At 47.8% G+C, this 19,863-nt stretch overlaps 1 protein-coding gene across 1 annotated transcript in view; it reads left to right on the top strand.

Annotated features, from left to right (window-relative positions):
* The window catches only part of LOC144772081 (protein sel-1 homolog 3-like), a 397,544-nt gene extending 378,689 nt beyond the window's left edge, over window positions 1–18,855 (top strand). The window contains exon 24 of the mRNA XM_078656264.1: window positions 18,020–18,855. Within this exon, the coding sequence (XP_078512390.1) occupies window positions 18,020–18,121 (102 nt within the window). The 3' untranslated portion in view covers window positions 18,122–18,855. The remainder of the gene's footprint in view (window positions 1–18,019) is intronic.
* Window positions 18,856–19,863: the final 1,008 nt, after the last annotated feature.

Below are 19,863 nucleotides of genomic sequence, written 5' to 3'. Positions count from 1 at the left end.
GAATCAGCCATGTGATTCGTGCTCAGCCGGATTAGAGTGAAGATCAGTTACTAGCGAACAAGAAAATCAAGACCCAAAAAGTACCAAGGAGAGTTGGGAGACCACAGGAAGGAGACAGCAGTGGAAAAACTGATGAGGCAAATTTCCGAAGTCCGGCTGGGTAGGTGACGGCCATAGCGGTGTGCCAGAGCCAATCTCCCCTATAGCTGTCGGAGCAGCTCCACTTGGATTCGGGCTTGGGATTCATGCTCAGCCGGCTTAGTGTGAACATCAGGAAGTGACCGAAGGTCATTGAGTCCAGAGACGGGCGAGTGTAGAAGACGAGGGTGGCAGGATAGGAAAGGGAATGAGGATAGGCTGCCATGTTATAGTCAGGCAGTTGAGTCAGATTGATCTCATGGGGGCCAACATGGGGTCAGGCAAGAGATTCTGCCCCTGGTGTTCGGATGCCTCCCACCGCTACTGTAGAGGGACTGGCTGGTGAGAGGGTCCGGAGTTATCTTGAGGAATTATGTCAGTCACAGGCGCCATTTTGAAGTCAGGCAGCGCCGATTTCGGTTTGAATCAGAGATCGATGGAATATATACATTGCCCTGGCAATTAACATCCGTATTTGTGCCTGCTGCAGCCCCCAGATAGCCATTGCAATGCCTTCCTTTGTGGCCTGCACATTTCCCCACGCTGTGCAGCATCGAGTCTTCGCCTGATTCGCGCAGATGTCACTCACCGGGCCGTTTAGCACCACTGTCTTCCCCATTCCCCCAGGAGTAGTTTGCATTAAGTCAGGTGCTTTCCCGATTGGATTCGTCCGCAGCAACTCCCGCTAGAGGATATTTGTGGTGAAATTGGTCACCGGTCACAAATGCTCCCGCACTGAGCCTGCCAGCCAACTGAGAGTGCCTGGAGGCGGAAGGTTACGTCCAGCTGCTCCGCTTTCTCCGGCGTGGTGAATCGCCGACCAGCCACCTGGGGAGCACAGTCTTCGGCGTTGGGACCTGCTGGGGAGCAGCGAGGTGCAACAGCACTCACCCCTGGGTTGAGGTGAATGCGCATCAGTGCCTTTTTAGAACTTCCCATCCTGGTGGAGGGGGCATGAAAAGAGCTCTAATGTGCTAGTAGTGCGTTAAGAAGAAAGGGCAAACTAAAATATTAAAAACTGGATCACAGCAGCTCTTGTGTGACCAGGCAAGCTTCTGTGCCTCTAACATTACACATGAAAAGAATATGGAATTAAAATAACCATGTGAAAGAAAACATCACCTACATTATGTGAGAAAATCTACAAGTTAGTGAGTAAGCTGTACTGTGTGCAGTCAGAAAGATGAAGAGGCAACCACTGCTTTGTGTTTCATAGTGTGCGCTTCAGAAAGCGCAATTTCTGCAAAATGAGGTGGATGGATCTGTTCTGAGACTGCTCACTGACAAGCTGATTCCGCCCCACCATCATCATCCGTTTCCTACTGCCTCCAGGTAAAAATAAAAATTGGGCCTTATGGTGCAGAATCTAGGCCTGACACTTTCCAAAGGTACCCATTTACGCCACTGTGCCATCAATTACTAGAAACATAGTGGCCTCTCTATATTCTTTACCCAAGATGGAAAGTTCTCTTCAACAGTGCACGCTGCAAACAACACAGAGGTAAAGTGCTTTGTGCAAATCTCACACATGCCTGGCAGGTGCACAGCCTCCTTACTGCCTTCAGATAAGCAAAAGCCAAAATCCTTGGTAAAAATCGGTGCTCAGTTCTCCTTGTGCTTGCTTTCATATAAACACACAATCCCATAGACACTGCTAAGCAACGTGAAAGAAAACTCATTCAGGGTGTAAACTGCACAAGCTAATGATCCAAGGCATTCTGCATTTCATTAGGTTTCTTTAATCCTGCAGCTGCTGCTTTGTACAGCAGCAAAGTTTCCTGTCACCAGAGGATCTGTAGTTAATAGCAGTACAAAAGGGGGTGGTGATGGACGGAGCATCTGAACCAATCAAACACTCACACCCAGTCAAAAGATCTGGGTTTAATCCATCACCGTTCTTTAGCCCACTGTGCCATCCCAGTTCAGACATTGCTATATGCAAATCAGTCTGACCCTGTGCCTCATGGGAACAGTCCAGCCCGAACTGCCAAGCCATGCCTTCCCTGGACCGGAAACAAGCTTCCGAGGACCGGTTTCTGGCATTACAGCCGTCTTCACCTCGGCTTGCTTGAATCCAGTGGCAAAGTGAGCAAGGGACTCATGTCTGAGCATACCCTGCCACACTTATGGCGGCCAAAAGCGGTACAAAAGGGGGTGGTGATGGACGGAGCATCTGAACCAATCAAACACTCACACCCAGTCAAAAGATCTGGGTTTAATCCATCACTGTTCTTTAGCCCACTCTGCCACCCCAGTTCAGACATGGCTATATGTAAATCAGTCTGACCCTGTGCCTCATGGGAACAGTCCAGCCCGAACTGCCAAGCCATGCCTTCCCTGGACCGGAAACAAGCTTCCGAGGACCGGTTTCTGGCATTACAGCCGTCTTCAGCCCGGCTTGCTTGAATCCAGTGGCAAAGTGAGCAAGGGACTCACGTCTGAGCATACCCTGCTACACTTATGGCGGCCAAAAGCGGTACAAAAGGGGATGGTGATGGACGGAGCATCTGAACCAATCAAACACTCACACCCAGTCAAAAGATCTGGGTTTAATCCATCACCGTTCTTTAGCCCACTCTGCCACCCCAGTTCAGACGTGGCTATATGCAAATCAGTTTGACCCTGTGCCTCATGGGAACAGTCCAGCCCGAACTGCCAAGCCATACCTTCCCTGGACCAGAAACAAGCTTCCGAGGACCGGTTTCTGGCATTACAGCCTTCTTCAGCCCGGCTTGCTTGAATCCAGTTGCGTTGTAATGGTAGTGCGTTGTAAAAATTGCGCTGTAAAGGTTGTTTCCCTATACATTTGTTGGTGTAGATGACCTGGCAGAAGGACCTCCTCCCACTACCCTTAGTGATATTAAATGAGATGCCTCGTTCGGGTAGGGGATTGCTAAGAAAGCATATGTCTGTACAATGACAAGCCATTCAATCCAGTTCAAGCAAGGATATAATTCCTTTAATTGAGGCAACTTCAATATTGGAGCTTTAGCCACATGCATACATGGAAGCTGTAATGGTGACTCTTATATAGTTAAAACTAGCTTAAGATGGAGATCAATGCTGCCATCCAGCTGGACTAGGTCCCATCTAAACATCTGAGTTGGAGTTGAGGGTCTTAGCCGGGTCATAGCCATCGAGCATTAGTCTCTATTACAGCCATTGTTCTGTACTTTACAGGGCTCAGATCAGTGGTTGAAAATGAATGACACTTTAGACTCAAATGCTGGCACTTATGGGAACTTTCAGCTCATATACCCAATATTGGAAGACATAGGGATGCACCTCCAAACGCATCATTGAAGTCTGCTCCTGAGAGTTTTCAACACATTTGCTTTAAACTCTCACAGTTGGCAACAAAGTTAGCGTTCAATCAAGTTAAAGACTACTTTTTGGGCGGGTGGCCTGCGGTCCACCTCCAGAGCAGGGGTAATATAACCTTCGCTGCACTGGCAGACTGCTGCCCACAGTTTTGGAGCTCTCCGTCTACCTAGTGCAGATGCCTATGCTTTCAGAGGAGCCTCCACCACAGCGGCCCCTCAAAGGCATTGAATGTTTGTTGAGTGGCTACCATGTTTCATACAGCCCCTCAACAAAGCTATTTGTTTCACGAAAAACCTATGCAAAGTGGGAGTTTGCTTCTGTGTAAATGTTAGAAATGGGATTTCTGGTTGGCTAAGGCTTGCGCCAAAGCCAGGCAAAAAACACCATTCCTAAGTCAGGGTAGGAAGTCACCCGCCAAGACAACCCCTGCTCACCCTCTTGGTAGCTTGGCACGAGCAGTCAGGCTTATCTCAGAGGCGATGTGTAAAGCATTTGCGCACGCCCCCACCAGCAACAACATCCAAGGCCCCCCACAAAAGGAACTCCACACAAGGTCTATGTAAAAATAGCCTTTGTATTGCAAAACACATTGGATAGAAACACACACTTTAAAATGTGCCAACAGGCACGGGCAGAATTTACAGGGGATATGTACAAGACAGGGCCACCTGGACCACTGTCAAGAATATGCACTTGTAGATTTTAGAATAATATTTAGCACATAGAACACTTGTAGAACCAAATAGAAAATGTAGCACAAATAGAACACAAAGCACACAACCAGTAATCACTGGTAACCGGTAAATACCACCTACGCAACCCTAACCACCGTAGGAAAATGTCACGCAGGGAACCAGGACCTCACTGGCAACACCTGTCCTAGGAGAAAAACAACCACCTAAGTATCACCATACATTTAGGGGTATAGGCATAGGAACATTTTACACATGATGCATCCTAACATTCAAAGGTGTAGGGAAGGAAAATACATGATGCATAAATATACGGTGTAAGAACAATTGCGCAGCACTCACATAAGCCACCACCTGTGGCAGTCCCTAGGCCAACTGGCCTCTCTAGGGCTAGGACGCTCTGTGTCCCAAAGTCAGGGGGGCCTAAACGTAGCAGCTGCCCACTAAGTGCTGGGCAGCTGTGTGAGACAATGATGGGGCCAACACGTTGGAGCCTCGCAGGCTCTGAACACAACTTGCCCCCTGGGAGCCTCGCTGGGCTCAAGACAACAATGTAGGGCAAAGTGGAAGCGGCCCGCTGCCTTCTGGGGCCGCTCTACCACGAAGGAAGAAGGCCCGGTTGAGCCTTGTGGGCTCTCAACAATGTCTCCGTTGGAGTCCCGCTCGGGGGACTCGAAATATGCAAATACGCCCCCCTGAGCCTCGAGGGCTCGAAAACAGGAGGCCTCTGGAGCCTCGGGCTCTTAAAGAAATAATGCCCCCTTTTAAGGTAGAGTCCCGCTCGGGGGACTCAATGCACAATGGCCCCACACTCAGGAGGAGCCTCTCGGGGCTTTAAACAAAGAGGCTGCCTGAAAACTGCCAGTAAGCCACACGGGGTGGGGGGCGGGCACCGGCAATGTGCCCCAACGCCTCCCCCTTCTCCCAACCAAACACCACGGGCCCCCACTCACCGGGCTTGCGGAGTCCTGCTGACTCCTCTGTGCAGCGGCCGGACTCTGCTTCTCCTGCCAGCGGGCAGGCTGGTGCCGCGGGTGGGGCTCCTCTTCCAACACCGGAGCCCCGCCAGCACCTTGACTCGCTTCCTGCTTCCTCCGGTCTCCTTCCCACCGGCCAATCGGAGCGCGACGCTGGCGCTGGGTCCAATCCCAGCGCGGCGCAGCTCGTAACGCTGCGGGGCTGTCTCCGTGGCCGGGAAGAGCTCGGGGCTGCGGCGGTGATCTCGGGGGGCCAAGGCGAGGGGTGGGCTCCCTCGCTAAAATCTCAATAAATGCCGGCCAGGTCCCTGGTGGGGTGGGCACCCGTCAAGGGTCAAATTAGACCTAGGAACCTGGCAAATTGCGGGGAAAATGACGGGTGGGCACCGGCTGCGACCAACAAGCGCTTCCAAGCGCTAGGGCCAGAAGGAAAGCACTCCCTAGCGCAAGGGCCAGAAGGAAAGCGCTCCCAAGCGCTAGGGGTCAAAGAAAAGCGCTCCCAGGCGCTAGTAGCCCCCAAAGTTCAGCACGAAGTCCTTCTGAAGGTGGGGGGTGGCAATGCTGGGACCAGAGCCAGCACACAGGGTCCTCCTGGCAGGGAGGCAATCCCCAGTGGTGGTCCTCCTGGTGCCCGGCAGCAGCCCCCCTCAAGACAGGATTCCAGAAGAGAACAACTTGCAAGGGGACACAGCCTCTTTTTATACATTAAAATCCTTTGTCTCAGGGTGCAGGGTGGGGGAAAAACCAGTCGCAGCTGGTTTTGGAGCACTGTGATGTGCTCAACCACCCTTTCCTTTCACTGGCCAGGCTAGGGACATTAGACGCACCACAGGGGGTGGAGCCAGCATTGTGTGGGAAAAGCCCAGCCCTATTCAGGTCCCAAGTGCACCACTCCCTCACATCACACATGCTAATCTCAACACTTACCACCGGGGCAGACCCATCATGACTCATGGAGCCTGGCACACCAGCCAGCTCCAGCCAATCACACGCCAGCACATTCACTGCACACGCACACCCATTTCTAGAAGTGGCACTTCCACACTAGACACATATACGCCGCATACATCATTGCGCAGCATTCAATCACACGAGTCCGCACATACCAGACTCGAGCCTGCACACCCCACGCATCAGGAACTACCAGGGACACATACATTCCCCATTCATTCCTATGGGAGGGCAGGCCTATCTTACCACATGCACTCAGAGTGCGTACGCACTTTCCACTGGGACACAGTGAAAGTGCGCAGAAACCAAAAATCACCATCCCCAGGTCACACACAAAAAGCAAAAAGTTCAGGGGTGAACCTGCCAGAAGGGCCAAGTCCAACACAACCCCCTTCCAGCCAAAACGCAGGGTAGACCAATCACCACCGTGATGGACTCCCCTGCTTGGGGCGATAGAACACGGAGGCGGGCCCGCAACTGCAGGGACACCCTTCTGTTCTACGCCACAGTGAACCCAACGGATTCCTTCTAAAACCACTATCAGGACCACCTGGGCTACCCCACTGGTACTCCCAAGCTGTCCGCGGCCAGGACCAGCCCTTATGCCACCCAGGTGCCACCGGTCCTTGCCTATTCACAGAGTGGGGGGTAGGAACCCCTGGCACATAGTAGCCACTGTCCACTCTTCCTATCTGCAGGACAGGACTAGACTGCCACTGGTTCTCCAGCCTAGGGTCTACAACCTCAGGTGGACCAGGAGTCTCAGGGGAGGCTCTCATCCCCCTACCTCTCCGTCTAGGGTTCCTCCTCCTCCTGCGAGGGGTACCCCCAGAACGACATTCTCCCAACCTAGGGTTTAACCCTCAGGTTGCACCGGGGTCAGAGGCGGGCTCTCCCACCCTCTGCACCCCCTTCCAGAGTTCCGCACCCTCCAAGCTGGAGTGATACCCCTGGAAGATGAACCGGTCAGGACGCTGGTTACAGACGTCCTACCCTTCAGGTCAGGCGGATCCTGAACCTGGCCTTCCAACCTCTGGTCTAGAACCTTTGGAGGAATAACTGCCTGGCACTCCAGGACTTCTGGGGATTTACACGCCATCCCCCTGAGGCTGACACATGACTCATGTGTCATGTGACTGTCTGTCTGGCGCAGATCTCCCGTCAATCAGTCAAAAGGGATACAAGGGGAAAAGGAGGCTATGTAGGGCAGTCCCCCACTCAACGAATCTCAAACAAGAAGCCCTATTCAGCCTGCATGCTATGGATCTCAGACTCCGTAACTCGAGGGGCCATACCTTACATTTGCTCACCAAACGGCCAGATCAAGCCGATGCTGCGTTACAGGTCCGGACATGCCTTAAGACATAAAAACAATGATGTGCACAGAGTACAACACATAAAGAAAATATGTGTGAAAGCAAGGAAAGTACCTCACGGACGTGACACCCGAGGGGGTTCTCGGTCTATAAATGATCGGTCTACCCACTTCTCATCATCGGTTACTATCCTTGCTAGGAGGATGAAAAGAAGTGTGCAAGAAACAAGTGCACAAAACAGAATAGAGAGATGAAAGAGGGAGTGTACAATTACACTACCTAGTAGGATAGAAAAAGTGTTCAGAAAAAGATTGACAAGTGCCTACACCCAACACCAACAAACATAAATGTAAAATAGTAAGGTTTGGCTGGCTGAATCGATTTTATTCTGGTGCTGCCAAACTTCACTTTTTTTTAAAAAATGGTTAAATTGATACCATTCAATGTTGTAACTGGACCAACATGTTTCATTGCCTTTCCATTGGCAATTTCATCAGGGGAAATGGTTGGGTCTCTTATTCTTTATCCTCCATAATTCATATAGGAACCTTGTGCTCGCAATTACTCGGTATACCGTCGAGCATCAAAAGGACGGCGTGTCAAAAGATCACGGATCCATCTTGGAGACTCCTCAATGTGAGTCACCGCTGCCGAGTCCCTCCCGTGAGACGTCGGAAGCGCCGGATAGTAACCGATGATGAGAAGTGGGTAGACCGATCATTTATAGACCGGGAACCCCCTCGGGTGTCACGTCCGTGAGGTACTTTCCTTGCTTTCACACATATCACACATATTTTCTTTATGTGTTGTACTCTGTGCACATCATTGTTTTTATGTCTTAAGGCATGTCCGGACCTGTAACGCAGCATCGGCTTGATCTGGCAGATCTCCCGTCCCCTGTCCACCTGACAGTGCGCGAAGATCCCCCAGAACAGAAGTGGTGTCACCCTGGTCACTACACAGGAACCTAGCCCAACTGGGTAGTCCCTGACCCACTGGTTCTTCCACTGGGGAACTCATCCCCCAATCACTCCTCACTTCGGACTCCTGTGCCTCCCAACTGGAGTAGCACTGCCGGACACTGGAACCCCTGGAGCTCTAGTTACAGAGGCTCCAGGTTCCCTAGACACTAGGAGATCCTCCTCAAGTGTACTAACAGGACAGCCTAGGTCCCCAACCTGGTGTTCCCTCAAGAAACCACCCAGGTTCTGAGATAGGGCTTCGGGCATCTGGGGACTCTCAGCCACCCACTGACTCCTGCTCCACTGAGCCAGGTAGTAAGCTTTCCCACCCCTCTCACTATACTGGAACCTAGCTGGGCTACACTGAGCCTCTTCCACCACGCTGGGCTGGAAGATACCTGAACCACTACTTTTGGAATCACTCACTAATGACTCTAAAGAACCTCTAGCACTTTCCCAGCGGTCTGCTTCATCTGCAAGCTCATATGCCTCAGACAATCCACACCCCAACAGGTGTTGGCGCAACCCTGGTGAACAACAACTGAGCACCTGCTCTTTGAGAACCATATTAAGCAGCGTGTCAAAATCGGAGCCAGTGTGAACCTCTACCCAAGCCCACAGTGCTCCACAACATTCATACTCAAACTCCTCCCATGACTGGTGAGACAGTTTCTTACTGTCCCTGAACTTCAACCTTAACTCCTCCTCTTGGGAAACAGGTGCCATACTCTGGGAAGTAGGACTGCTCGCACTGGGCTCTATATAGCTACCACCACTGGACTCAACCCGCCCTGGGGAGTCCAGAAAATTAAAACTGCGTGCAGGGGATAGTCTACCCTCCAGAGGTAATTTCTCTCTGCTGCAGCCTCCTCTATCCTCTCCTGCGCTAAGACCCTCTCAGTCTCGCTGCGAGGCCCCAGGGCAGTTATGCGCTATACAAATGCAATTTTTCATTTCATTTCATTTCTAGCTGTTGCTTTCTAACGCCCAGCTGTGCCATAGCCTGGGCATGCTCTAGCCTGAGCTTTACTAAAGCCAGCTGTGCTCCCTTTCTTTCCTCCTATCTTCCCACTCCTCTGGGGACAGGAAAAGGGATGAGGCACAGCCTCATACACTGGACTCAGCAAGGGACTCCCTATCCATGGGGTCTTCGCTCTCTGCTGGCGTCCCTGTACTCTCATTTTCTTCCTCCCCTTCAGACTCTTCAGAACTCCCCTTGGACCCACCACCCTCATGGTGTGAGACCCGGGCCCTCTCCTCACTGTGCTCATGCTCCCAGTCATCCTTCTGCCATTGGATTAGGTTACCCCTAAGTTGGGACTGGGTGTCTGACTCATTCACTGCAATGTCTCTCTCTTCGCAAAATTCTCTCAACTCATGCATAAACAGACCCCAGACATTAAAAGCAGACTCCATCTTGGCAGGATGCTCACAGACACGTGCAACACAGGGGACTTAACTGTCAGAGCTGAAGCAAGAGTACAAAATTTACAAAGAATTCAGCGAGCTCCCTATCCCAGAGAACCCACACTCACTTGCCTAGTGCCACACACCATTCATCCACACACCCCCCCCCCTCGGACTAGTAAGGCAGTTTCTACCACCCCTGATTTCTCAACCTGACCACACGTGACACAGGTACCAAACTCTGGGAGCGGGGCGGGGAGCAAATGTACTGGACACTATTACGCTGCTCCCACTGGATCCCACCCTCTGGTGAATCCAGAAAGTTCAAACTGCACTTAGGGGATAGAAAACCACCCAGAGCTAGTGACACCTAACTCACAGTGCACAAGAAACACATTTCCCAAGAAATGACTTCAGAACAATTCAGAAACAATAATCCCCAAAATGTAATTTATCTGAAATGCAGAGTTTTGTGGTGCGGCCAATTATCGCTGTGGTACTGCGCAAACACAAGTCCATTTCCCACCGCTGGCCAACAATGTTAGAAATGGGATTTCTGGTTGGCTAAGGCTTCCGCCAAAGCCAGGCAAAAACCACCATTCCTAAGTCAGGGTAAGGAAGTCACCCGCCAAGACAACCCCTGCTCACCCTCTTGGTAGCTTGGCACGAGCAGTCAGGCTTATCTCAGAGGCGATGTGTAAAGCATTTGCGCACGCACCCACCAGCAACAACATCCAAGGCCCCCCACAAAAGGAACTCCACACAAGGTCTATGTGAAAATAGCCTTTGTATTGCAAAACACATTGGATAGAAACACACACTTTACAATGTGCCAACAGGCACGGGCAGAATTTACAGGGGATATGTACAAGACAGGGCCACCTGGACCACTGTCAGGAATAGGCACTTGTAGATTTTAGAATATTATTTAGCACATAGAACACTTGTAGAACCAAATAGAAAATGTAGCACAAATAGAACACAAAGCACACAACCAGTAATCACTGGTAACCGGTAAATACCACCTACGCAACCCTAACCAATAGGAAAATGTCACGCAGGGAACCAGGACCTCACTGGCAACACCTGTACTAGGAGAAAAACAACCACCTAAGTATCACCATACATTTAGGGGTATAGGAACATTTTACACATGATGCATCCTAACATCCAGAGGTGTAGGGAAGGAAAACACATGATGCATAAACATACATTCAGAGGTGTAGGAACAATTGCGCAGCACTCACATAAGCCACCACCTGTGGCAGTCACTAGGCCAACTGGCCTCACTAGGGCTAGGACGCCCTGTGTCCCAAAGTCAGGGGGGCCTAAACGTAGCAGCTGCCCACTAAGTGCTGGGCAGCTGTGTGAGACAATGATGGGGCCAACACGTTGGAGCCTCGCAGGCTCTGAACACAACTTGGCCCCTGGGAGCCTGGCTGGGCTCAAGACAACAATGTAGGGCAAGGTGGAAGCGGTCCACTGCCTTCTGGGGCCGCTCTACCACGAAGGAAGTAGGCCTTGTGGGCTCTCAACAATGTCTCAGTTGGAGTCCCACTCGGGGGACTCGAAATATGCAAATATGCCCCCCTGAGCCTCGAGGGCTCAAAAATGGGAGGCCTCTGGAGCCTCGGGGGCTCTTAAAGAAATAATGCCCCCTTTTAAGGTGGAGTCCTGCTCGGGGGACTCAATGCACAATGGCCCTACACTCAGGAGGAGCCTCTCGGGGCTTTAAACAAGGAGGCTGCCTGAAAACTGCCAGCAAGCCACATGGGGTGGGGGGCGGGCACCAGCAATGTGCCCCAACGCCTCCCCCTTCTCCCAACCAAACACCACCGGCCCCCACTCACCGGGCTTGCGGAGTCCTGCTGACTCCTCTGTGCAGCGGCCGGACTCTGCTTCTCCTGCCAGCGGGCAGGCTGGTGCCGCGGGTGGGGCTCCACTTCCAACACCGGAGCCCCGCCAGCACCTTGACTCGCTTCCTGCTTCCTCCGTTCTCCTTCCCACCGGCCAATCAGAGCGCGACGCTGGGTCCAATTCCAGCGCGGCACGGCTCGTGACGTTGCGGGGCTGTCTCCGTGGCCGGAAAGAGCTCGGGGCTGCGGCGGTGATCTCGGGGGGCCAAGGCGAGGGGTGGGCTCCCTCGCTAAAATCTCAATAAATGCCGGCCAGGTCCCTGGCGGGGTGGGCACCCGTCAGGGGTCAAATTAGACCTAGGAACCTGGCAACATGCGGGGAAAATGCCAGGTGGGCACCGGCTGCGACCAACAAGCGCTCCCAAGCGCTAGGGCCAGAAGGAAAACGTTCCCAAGCGCTAGGGCCAGAAGGAAAGCGCTCCCAAGCGCTAGGGGTCAAAGAAAAGCGCTCCCAGGCGCTAGTAGCCCCCAAAGTTCAGCAAGAAGTCCTTCTGAAGGTGGGGAGGGGGCAAGGATGGGCCCAGAGCCAGCTCACAGGGTCCTCCTGGCAGGGAGGCAATCCCCAGTGGCGGTCCTCCTGGCGCCCGGCAGCAGCCCCCCTCAAACAGGATTCCAGAAGAGAACAACTTGCAAGGGGACACAGCCCCTTTTTATACATTAAAATCCTTTGTCTGAGGGTGCAGGGTGGGGGGAAAACCAGTCGCAGCTGGTTTTGGAGCACTGTGATGTGCTCAACCACCCTTTCCTTTCACTGGCCAGGCTAGGGACATTAGACGCACCACAGGGGGCGGAGCCAGCATTGTGTTGGGAAAGCCCAGCCCTATTCAGGTCCCAGGTGCACCACTCCCTCACATCACACATGCTAATCGGTGCACAGTCAAAATATCGACTCCAAAATTTCGACTGGACACAATATCGAGTTTTAAATATCGAATGGACAAAATATCGACTGGACAGAATATAGACATCAAAAATATCGTTTTTAAGGTAAGTAATGTAATATTGAATGTTAAAAATATAGACATTTAAAATATCGAAGTATATAATATAGGTCAATAAAATTATCGAATTTTTGATAATATTGAATTTTTTATAGTGTTTTTTATGTTATATGTGTTAAAAGTGTGTATTTATGTTATAAATAATTTTAATTAATGAAATTTTAATATTTTTATTTTTGAGTAATTTAATTCTGTAGCGGGTTGTGGGTTTATAGGGGAATAGGGTGGGAAGTAATTCAATAATAATTAATTAAATATGTAAATTTATTTATTGTTATTCATTTTTAATTATTTGTTAATTAATTTATATTTGGTAATAAATTAACTTTTAATTGGCAATTAATTTTAATTAATTGATTAATTGTTAATTATGTTAATTTTACTAATTTATTTTCTGTAGTGGGTTGTGGGTGTATAGGGGAATAGGGTGGGAAGTAATTTAATTATAATTAATTAAATATGTAAATTTATTTATTAGTATTCATTTTAATTAATTGTTAATTAATGTATATTTGGTAATTAATTACAATTTAATTAGCAATCAATTTTAATTAATTGATTAATTGCTAAATATGTTAATTTTACTAATATATGTTCTGTAGAGGGTTGTGGGTTTATAGGCGAATAGGGTGGGAAGTTATTTATTTATATTTAATTAAATAAATCAATTTATTTAATTGTATTTAATTTGAATTACTTGTTAATTAATTTTTAAATGTTAAATTATTAATTGTTAATTTGTAATTAATTTGTATTAATAGGTAAATAATTGTAATAATTATTTTTAATTATTATATTATATTAAATTGGTAATTAATTTTAATTAATTTTGTATAGATATTAATTTATATTTATTGAAATAATATATGAAGTATTTAATTTCCCTACTATTGCACTCTCTGGAGTGGGAATAGTAATTTTTACCACTATGCTATCCAACGCTTTCCCTACTGTTGCACTCATTGGAGTGGGAATAGTAATTTTTACCCCTACGCTATCCAATGCTTTCCATACTGTTGCACTCACTGGAGTGGGAATAGTAATTTTAACCCCTTCACTATCCAACGCTTTCCCTACTGTTGCACTCTTTGGAGTTGGAATAGTAATTTGTATCCCTACGCTATCCAACGCTTTCCCTACTGTTGCACTCACTGGAGTGGGAATAGTAATTTTAACCCCTACGCTATCCAACGCTTTCCCTACTGTTGCACTCACTGGAGTGGGAATAGTAATTTTAACCCCTACGCTATCCAACGCTTTCCCTACAGTTGCACTCTTTGGAGTTGGAATAGTAATTTTTACCCCTACGCTATCCAACGATTTCCCTACTGTTGCACCCACTGGAGTGGGAATAGTAAATTTTACCCCTACGCTATCCAACGCTTTCCCTACTGTTGCACCCACTGGAGTGGGAATAGTAATTTTTACCCCTACGCTATCCAACGCTTTCTCTACTGTTGCACCCACTGGAGTGGGAATAGTAATTTTTACCCCTACACTATCCAACGCTTTCTCTACTGTTGCACCCAGTGGAGTGGGAATAGTAATTTTTACCCCTACGCTATCCAACGGTTTCCCTACTGTTGCACCCACTGGAGTGGGAATAGTAATTTAAACCCTACGCTATCCAATGCTTTCCCTAATTTTGCACCCACTGGAGTGGGAATAGTAATTTTAACCCCTACGCTATCCAACGCTTTCCCTACTGTTGCACCCACTGGAGTGGGAATAGTAATTTTTACCCCTACGCTATCCAATGCTTTCGCTACTGTTGCACTCACTGGAGTGGGAATAGTAATTTTTACCCCTACGCTATCCAACGCTTTCCCTACTGTTGCACTCTCTGGAGTGGGAATAGTATTTTTTACACTTCTGCTATTGTACGGTAATAATATTGGATATTATTTAATTATATGTTACTATATATATATGTTTTAACAAATATGATTGAAATTATTTTTTTTTATATAACTTTCATTAATTATTTAATTATTATAAGTTAATTTAAGTATTTTTAAGTATATTTTAGTAATGAATTTTAACTATTAATTTCATTTAACACTGTTTTTAATAAAGTCGATATTTAATAAACTATATTTTTGTAAACGATATTTTGGACTCGATATTTTTGTACTTACCTGTTTGTAGATACAAACTCGATATTCTATCTGTCTATATTTTGGCATCGATATTTTTGCTAGTCGATATTCTGTCCGTCGATATTATTTCAGTGATCCATGCTAATCTCAACACTCACCACCGGGGAAGAACCATAATGGCTCATGGAGCCTGGCACACCAGCCAGCTCCAGCCAATCACACGCCAGCACATTCACTGTACACGCACACCCATGTCTAGAAGTGGCACTTCCACACTAGACACATCTACGCCGCATACATCATTGCGCAGCATTCAATCCCACGAGTCCGCACATACCAGACTCGAGCCTACACACCCCACGCATCAGGAACTACCAGGGACACATACATTTCCCATGCATTCCTATGGGAGGGCAGGCCTATCTTACCACATGCACTCAGAGTGCGCACGCACTTTCCACTGGGACACAGTGAAAGTGCGCAGAAACCAAAACTCACCATCCCCAGGTCACACAAAAAAAGCAAAAAGTTCAGGAGTGAACCTGCCAGAAGGGCCAAGTCCAACAGTAAACAAACAACCAATACCCTGACACCCTGGGAAGTTTCTCCCAGGGTGTGGGGCAATTTATCGTTTTTTCTCTTTGCAACCACCAGGATTTTACTGGAGCCCCCAAAGAGAAATAAATACATCAGATCATCAGCTCTGAAATAGGGGAGATACCAACATTTCCTGAATTAGAACTTGTCAAGATGGAGTTTGAGGCACTTTACATGCTGCTTGTTACAGTGCTCCATTCTCCAAAAATTGAAAAAACATCTTGCAGAATGGGTTTCAAACCAGAAAAGGGGAACTACAGTATATACACATTTAGACTGGAAAATTAGCGTTCTGTTGATAAAAGGGGCTTCTGAAAAGTCTGAACATATATAAGGAGGGAATTGCGCACATACCCTCCTTCTACTGGGACGCAAAGAAACCCCTGCAGGTTGTGAGACAGGGGTTGTTCTCATGGGTAAATAGCCTTAAATATCCTGGTCCTGACCATGAAATAAAGCATATGACTTATTATCCAGTACGTATACTTGATAAAAATGTAATGTAGAATGAATTGTCAGCCCCCAATTTGTTTCTCAGTTTCTTGGTGGGAGAACCCAAACCTTCCTGAAGTGTGTTCAACTCTTGCTACACTCACTCAGTTACACTTGCTCGGTTAAACTTGCTTACACTCGCTTGGTGCTACAAGGGACTGAGATGCTTTCCAGGTGACTTCCAGCCTCCAGTACAGTATATTAAGTATATAAAAGGCAAGAAAGGGTGGTAGGTTGTTTTGTCCTGGTCTCATCCTCCTTCTCCAAAATCAAAAGACCTGCCACAATAAAAACATAATATTTACGCTGTCCTCCCCTTCACCATCACAGGTGCATTATTTTTACACTACATGTCTTTAATCCTCAAACTACCTGTCAAAAATAAGCACAGATAGCCTTCTTCTATTCGATATGTGGGTTTGGAAAGTTGGCCACATATTTCAACTGGGTATTGGGGTGCATCCATGTGATGAATCTCCAATCTGACTTAAGCTTGGCAATTTATTTTCATTTTGGGGTGAGAAGTCTATCAGTGGTGGCTTGGATACTAAGTTACAGTCTCCTTTACAAACGTTTGTGTAAGTATGACCTATGCTGAGAGCTGCAGTACTATGCGGGCAGAGGATAGGTGAGTGCCCCAGAGAAGGGACCAGGCTTAGACTGGCATCTGAGAAATACTGGGGCCAAACTCTCTCCACCTGTGTGCAACCTATTGAGCACATGGGTAGACGCTGAACAGTGTATTAACCGGTGAAACAGCGGTAACGTTGCCCCCAGCTCCTGTGCCAAACCATGTTTGTGATCCTCATGTACCAGTAGAGGGTGCTGGCTGTTTCCTAAATCTGATATCCCTCTTTGCAATGAAGGCACCTTTCCTATCCCTCCAACGATGCTTGGGACACTGATGCAAGGAACTGTAGAGGACATTGGAAGCATCCTTGCGTGTGGGTGGACCTTGGCAAAGGAGGATCCTCTTTTCACACTGTGGACATGGCTGTGTTTCCTTCTAATTTCTTGACAGTAATGCACCTGCCTTTGCCAGCTCCAGTGATCCTGAAAGCCACGGTCCTCTCCTTGGAACAAGGGAAATGCCTTTTGACACTGTAATATGGGGAGAACAGCTGGAATCCAGAAAGCCAGTCAGTTAAAAGCCTGTAAGCAATGCCTCGTGCTGTTGGTGGCAGGGGGTAGATCCATCAGGAAAGGACTAACTCTTGGTAGGACTATTGGGACATCTCACCCCTTCAAGAGTTGGACAAGATGATAATCTAAGGTTTAGAAAGAATCAGCTTGGTGCAGCATAGGAAACAGGTTCCAACACATTTAAGTATTGTTCAACCATCCTGAAGGGATGGTGACGAGTTGGAGTCGGCAATGCCCTTGCGGTAGTTAAGTCTAGATAGCTGATTCGGAGTAAAAACCCACAACTTTACAGCTTGAACTGCATTATACTTGCCTATCACCTTCCATTTTTATTTTTTATTTTACAGAGTTTTATATAGCGTAAACTTGACCCGAATCGGGGATCAGAGCGCTTTACATAGCACCAGTTGCATTAAACGAGGACACATTCATTTTTGTTAGGCACGGGGAGGTTAAGTGATTTACCCAGAATCACAGGATGTTCAGTGTCATTGCAGAGACTCGAACCTAGTTCCCCAGATTCGAGGTCGACCCCCCTAGTCATTAGGCCAACTCCTCTCCCCATTGACACAGTGGTGTAAAAATAGCCTCCACAGAGTGTGGGGGGCCCAGGATCCAGGGGGCACAGGAGGCAGGTGCCGGGCACCTGGCCTGAGAGCTCCTGACTGTGTCAGAACCTGGCACTGTCCACAGGCAGCAGGCACCTGGCCTGGGAGCTCCTGAGTGGGTTGGAGCGTGAAGGGGGGGGGGGGGGCTCTATGTACTTTGCAGGGGGTCCCCTCAAGTTTTGTTATGCCACTGCACTGGCCCAAGGTCTGAGCTTTGTGTTTGTGCTTTCAGGAGCTAAGGAAAACAAACCTTCCTTCAGAGACAGCTTGGCAGAAATGTTGACAAGGAACACCCACCTATTAGACTGATGCACTACAATACTCTAGCTTTTGAAGTATTGCAGATAATGTGCTTCTGTTAAATTGTGTAACTTTCACTTTCTCTTTACATTGCAGGTTTTCAGTGCAGCTGGAGTGACCATTATCACCGCCTTCAGTGTTGTGACCTTTGTGAGCCGGCTACAACGTGGTGCCCTGCGCTTGCAACATACTGTATGATGGACATTAGCACTGGTAGCCCTTCCACACTATGCCGCAGTCACGCGTCAGCCTGTTTCAAGATATGGAGCACTGAGGACTTCTGCGTCGCGATAAAGACCTATGGATCTGATGCACTCTCTGTTACAATCGCACCTACAGCATTGCAGAAAGGGGACAGTAAAGGTGCAACATTCCAGAGGACAGAACATTACAGTTTCAGCATTGCTAATCATTAAGCACTGAATGTGCAACATTCTAGACAATAGAGTTTGAGGACTTGGAACATTTCAAATTAAGGGAGAGAATGTTTAACCTGTAGCACTATAAATGATAACGCATTAGACCAGAAACATTCCAAAAGATGGAATTTTTCCCTATCCCTTTCAACATTCCAAGAGCTGGAAGTTTGGAGTTTCAACATTCTAAATGATGTTGCATTGGAATTATACTGTACTAAAGGAGAATTTCAAAGGGTGGGCATTGTTCCTTGACCTATCCAATTCATGACATTGGATCTTCAGCATTCCAAATGTTTTGATGTAACAAATTTGGTTATTAGTTGAGGGGGTAAGTACCTATCTCATGCAATAATTACAATCCTTGTCAGGATGAACACTCAAAGTCACTAAATTAACCTGACCTCAACCCCCTGGTAGCTGTGGTATGGAGTAGACAGATTAAGTTAGTGCAATGTGTATAGTATTTATGTGGTACTAAAACAGTAATAAAGTTGCAATGCAAAACTATAAAAATCTCACAATTTATTAGAAAAATAGAGTAACATGGAATAAACAAATAACAAATAACAAGAATCAAATAAGTGGAGCCAGAGATTTGAAGTTTTAAAGCTTTTAAGTAGAAATAGCACCAAGAAGCACAAAGTGCCAGCAACAGTTAATGGTTGCCGTAGAACAGGACCTCGGCGCAATCTGACCGTTATGGAGCGCAGATAAAGTACACTAAACAGGTTTCATGATCAAATATTTTACCTTCTGACTTAAGTCCTTTAAGTCCCAATACACCACAGGAGTACACTTCTAAAGCCCCATAGCACTCCGGGGGAGGCACTTCGAGACTCATCTGGTGGCAGCAACAGGCGGGTCCAGTCAGCTGAGCCATTGCAGGAAAGGGCCTCCTGTATCTTGTTATCTCCCTGTAGCTTTAACAGAAGGACAGTCTTATGACCCTTGGAGTCCACTTCTTTGTCCTGGGTACAAGAGAGAGATCAGGTCCTGTCTTGTAGGCTCTTCTCAGGTCTCAGATAGCATGTTTCATTCTGAAGTAGGTGCCTTGGCATGCCACATTTATGCTGGCACATGCTAGTGGATGTGAATGGCCCATGGGGATAACCTAACCATTGGGGTAAAGGTTCCACTTTGGGCATTTTCAAGATGGGTGAAGACTTCGGCCACACTAAACATGGGCTTTGAGGGCTGTTTGTTTGTGTCTGTGGAGTTACCTATGGTAATTCTAGTATCTTCATAGATGTGCAACTAAAATCCAGTTTAGGCAGTCCCAACAAACTCAGAGACAGAAGTCTGGTATCACAAAGCCAAGTTTTCGGCAACCAAACAGTGGATATACACAACATGTTTTGACATTCTGTCTCCCTGCTTTGAAGTGTGCCCCAAATATTATATGTAACCTCAGGAGACCTAAATAGGCTGCAACACTGTAATATTAAATAGAGGCCCACTGGGATTGGGGCCTGACTGGTGGGCGAAGAAAGAAAAAAGAGCCCTACCCAATTGTCAGATAAC

Source organism: Lissotriton helveticus, chromosome 8, assembly GCF_964261635.1.
Source record: "Lissotriton helveticus chromosome 8, aLisHel1.1, whole genome shotgun sequence".
Lineage (NCBI taxonomy): Eukaryota > Metazoa > Chordata > Amphibia > Caudata > Salamandridae > Lissotriton > Lissotriton helveticus.
This window is presented reverse-complemented; position numbering and strand designations above follow the sequence as displayed.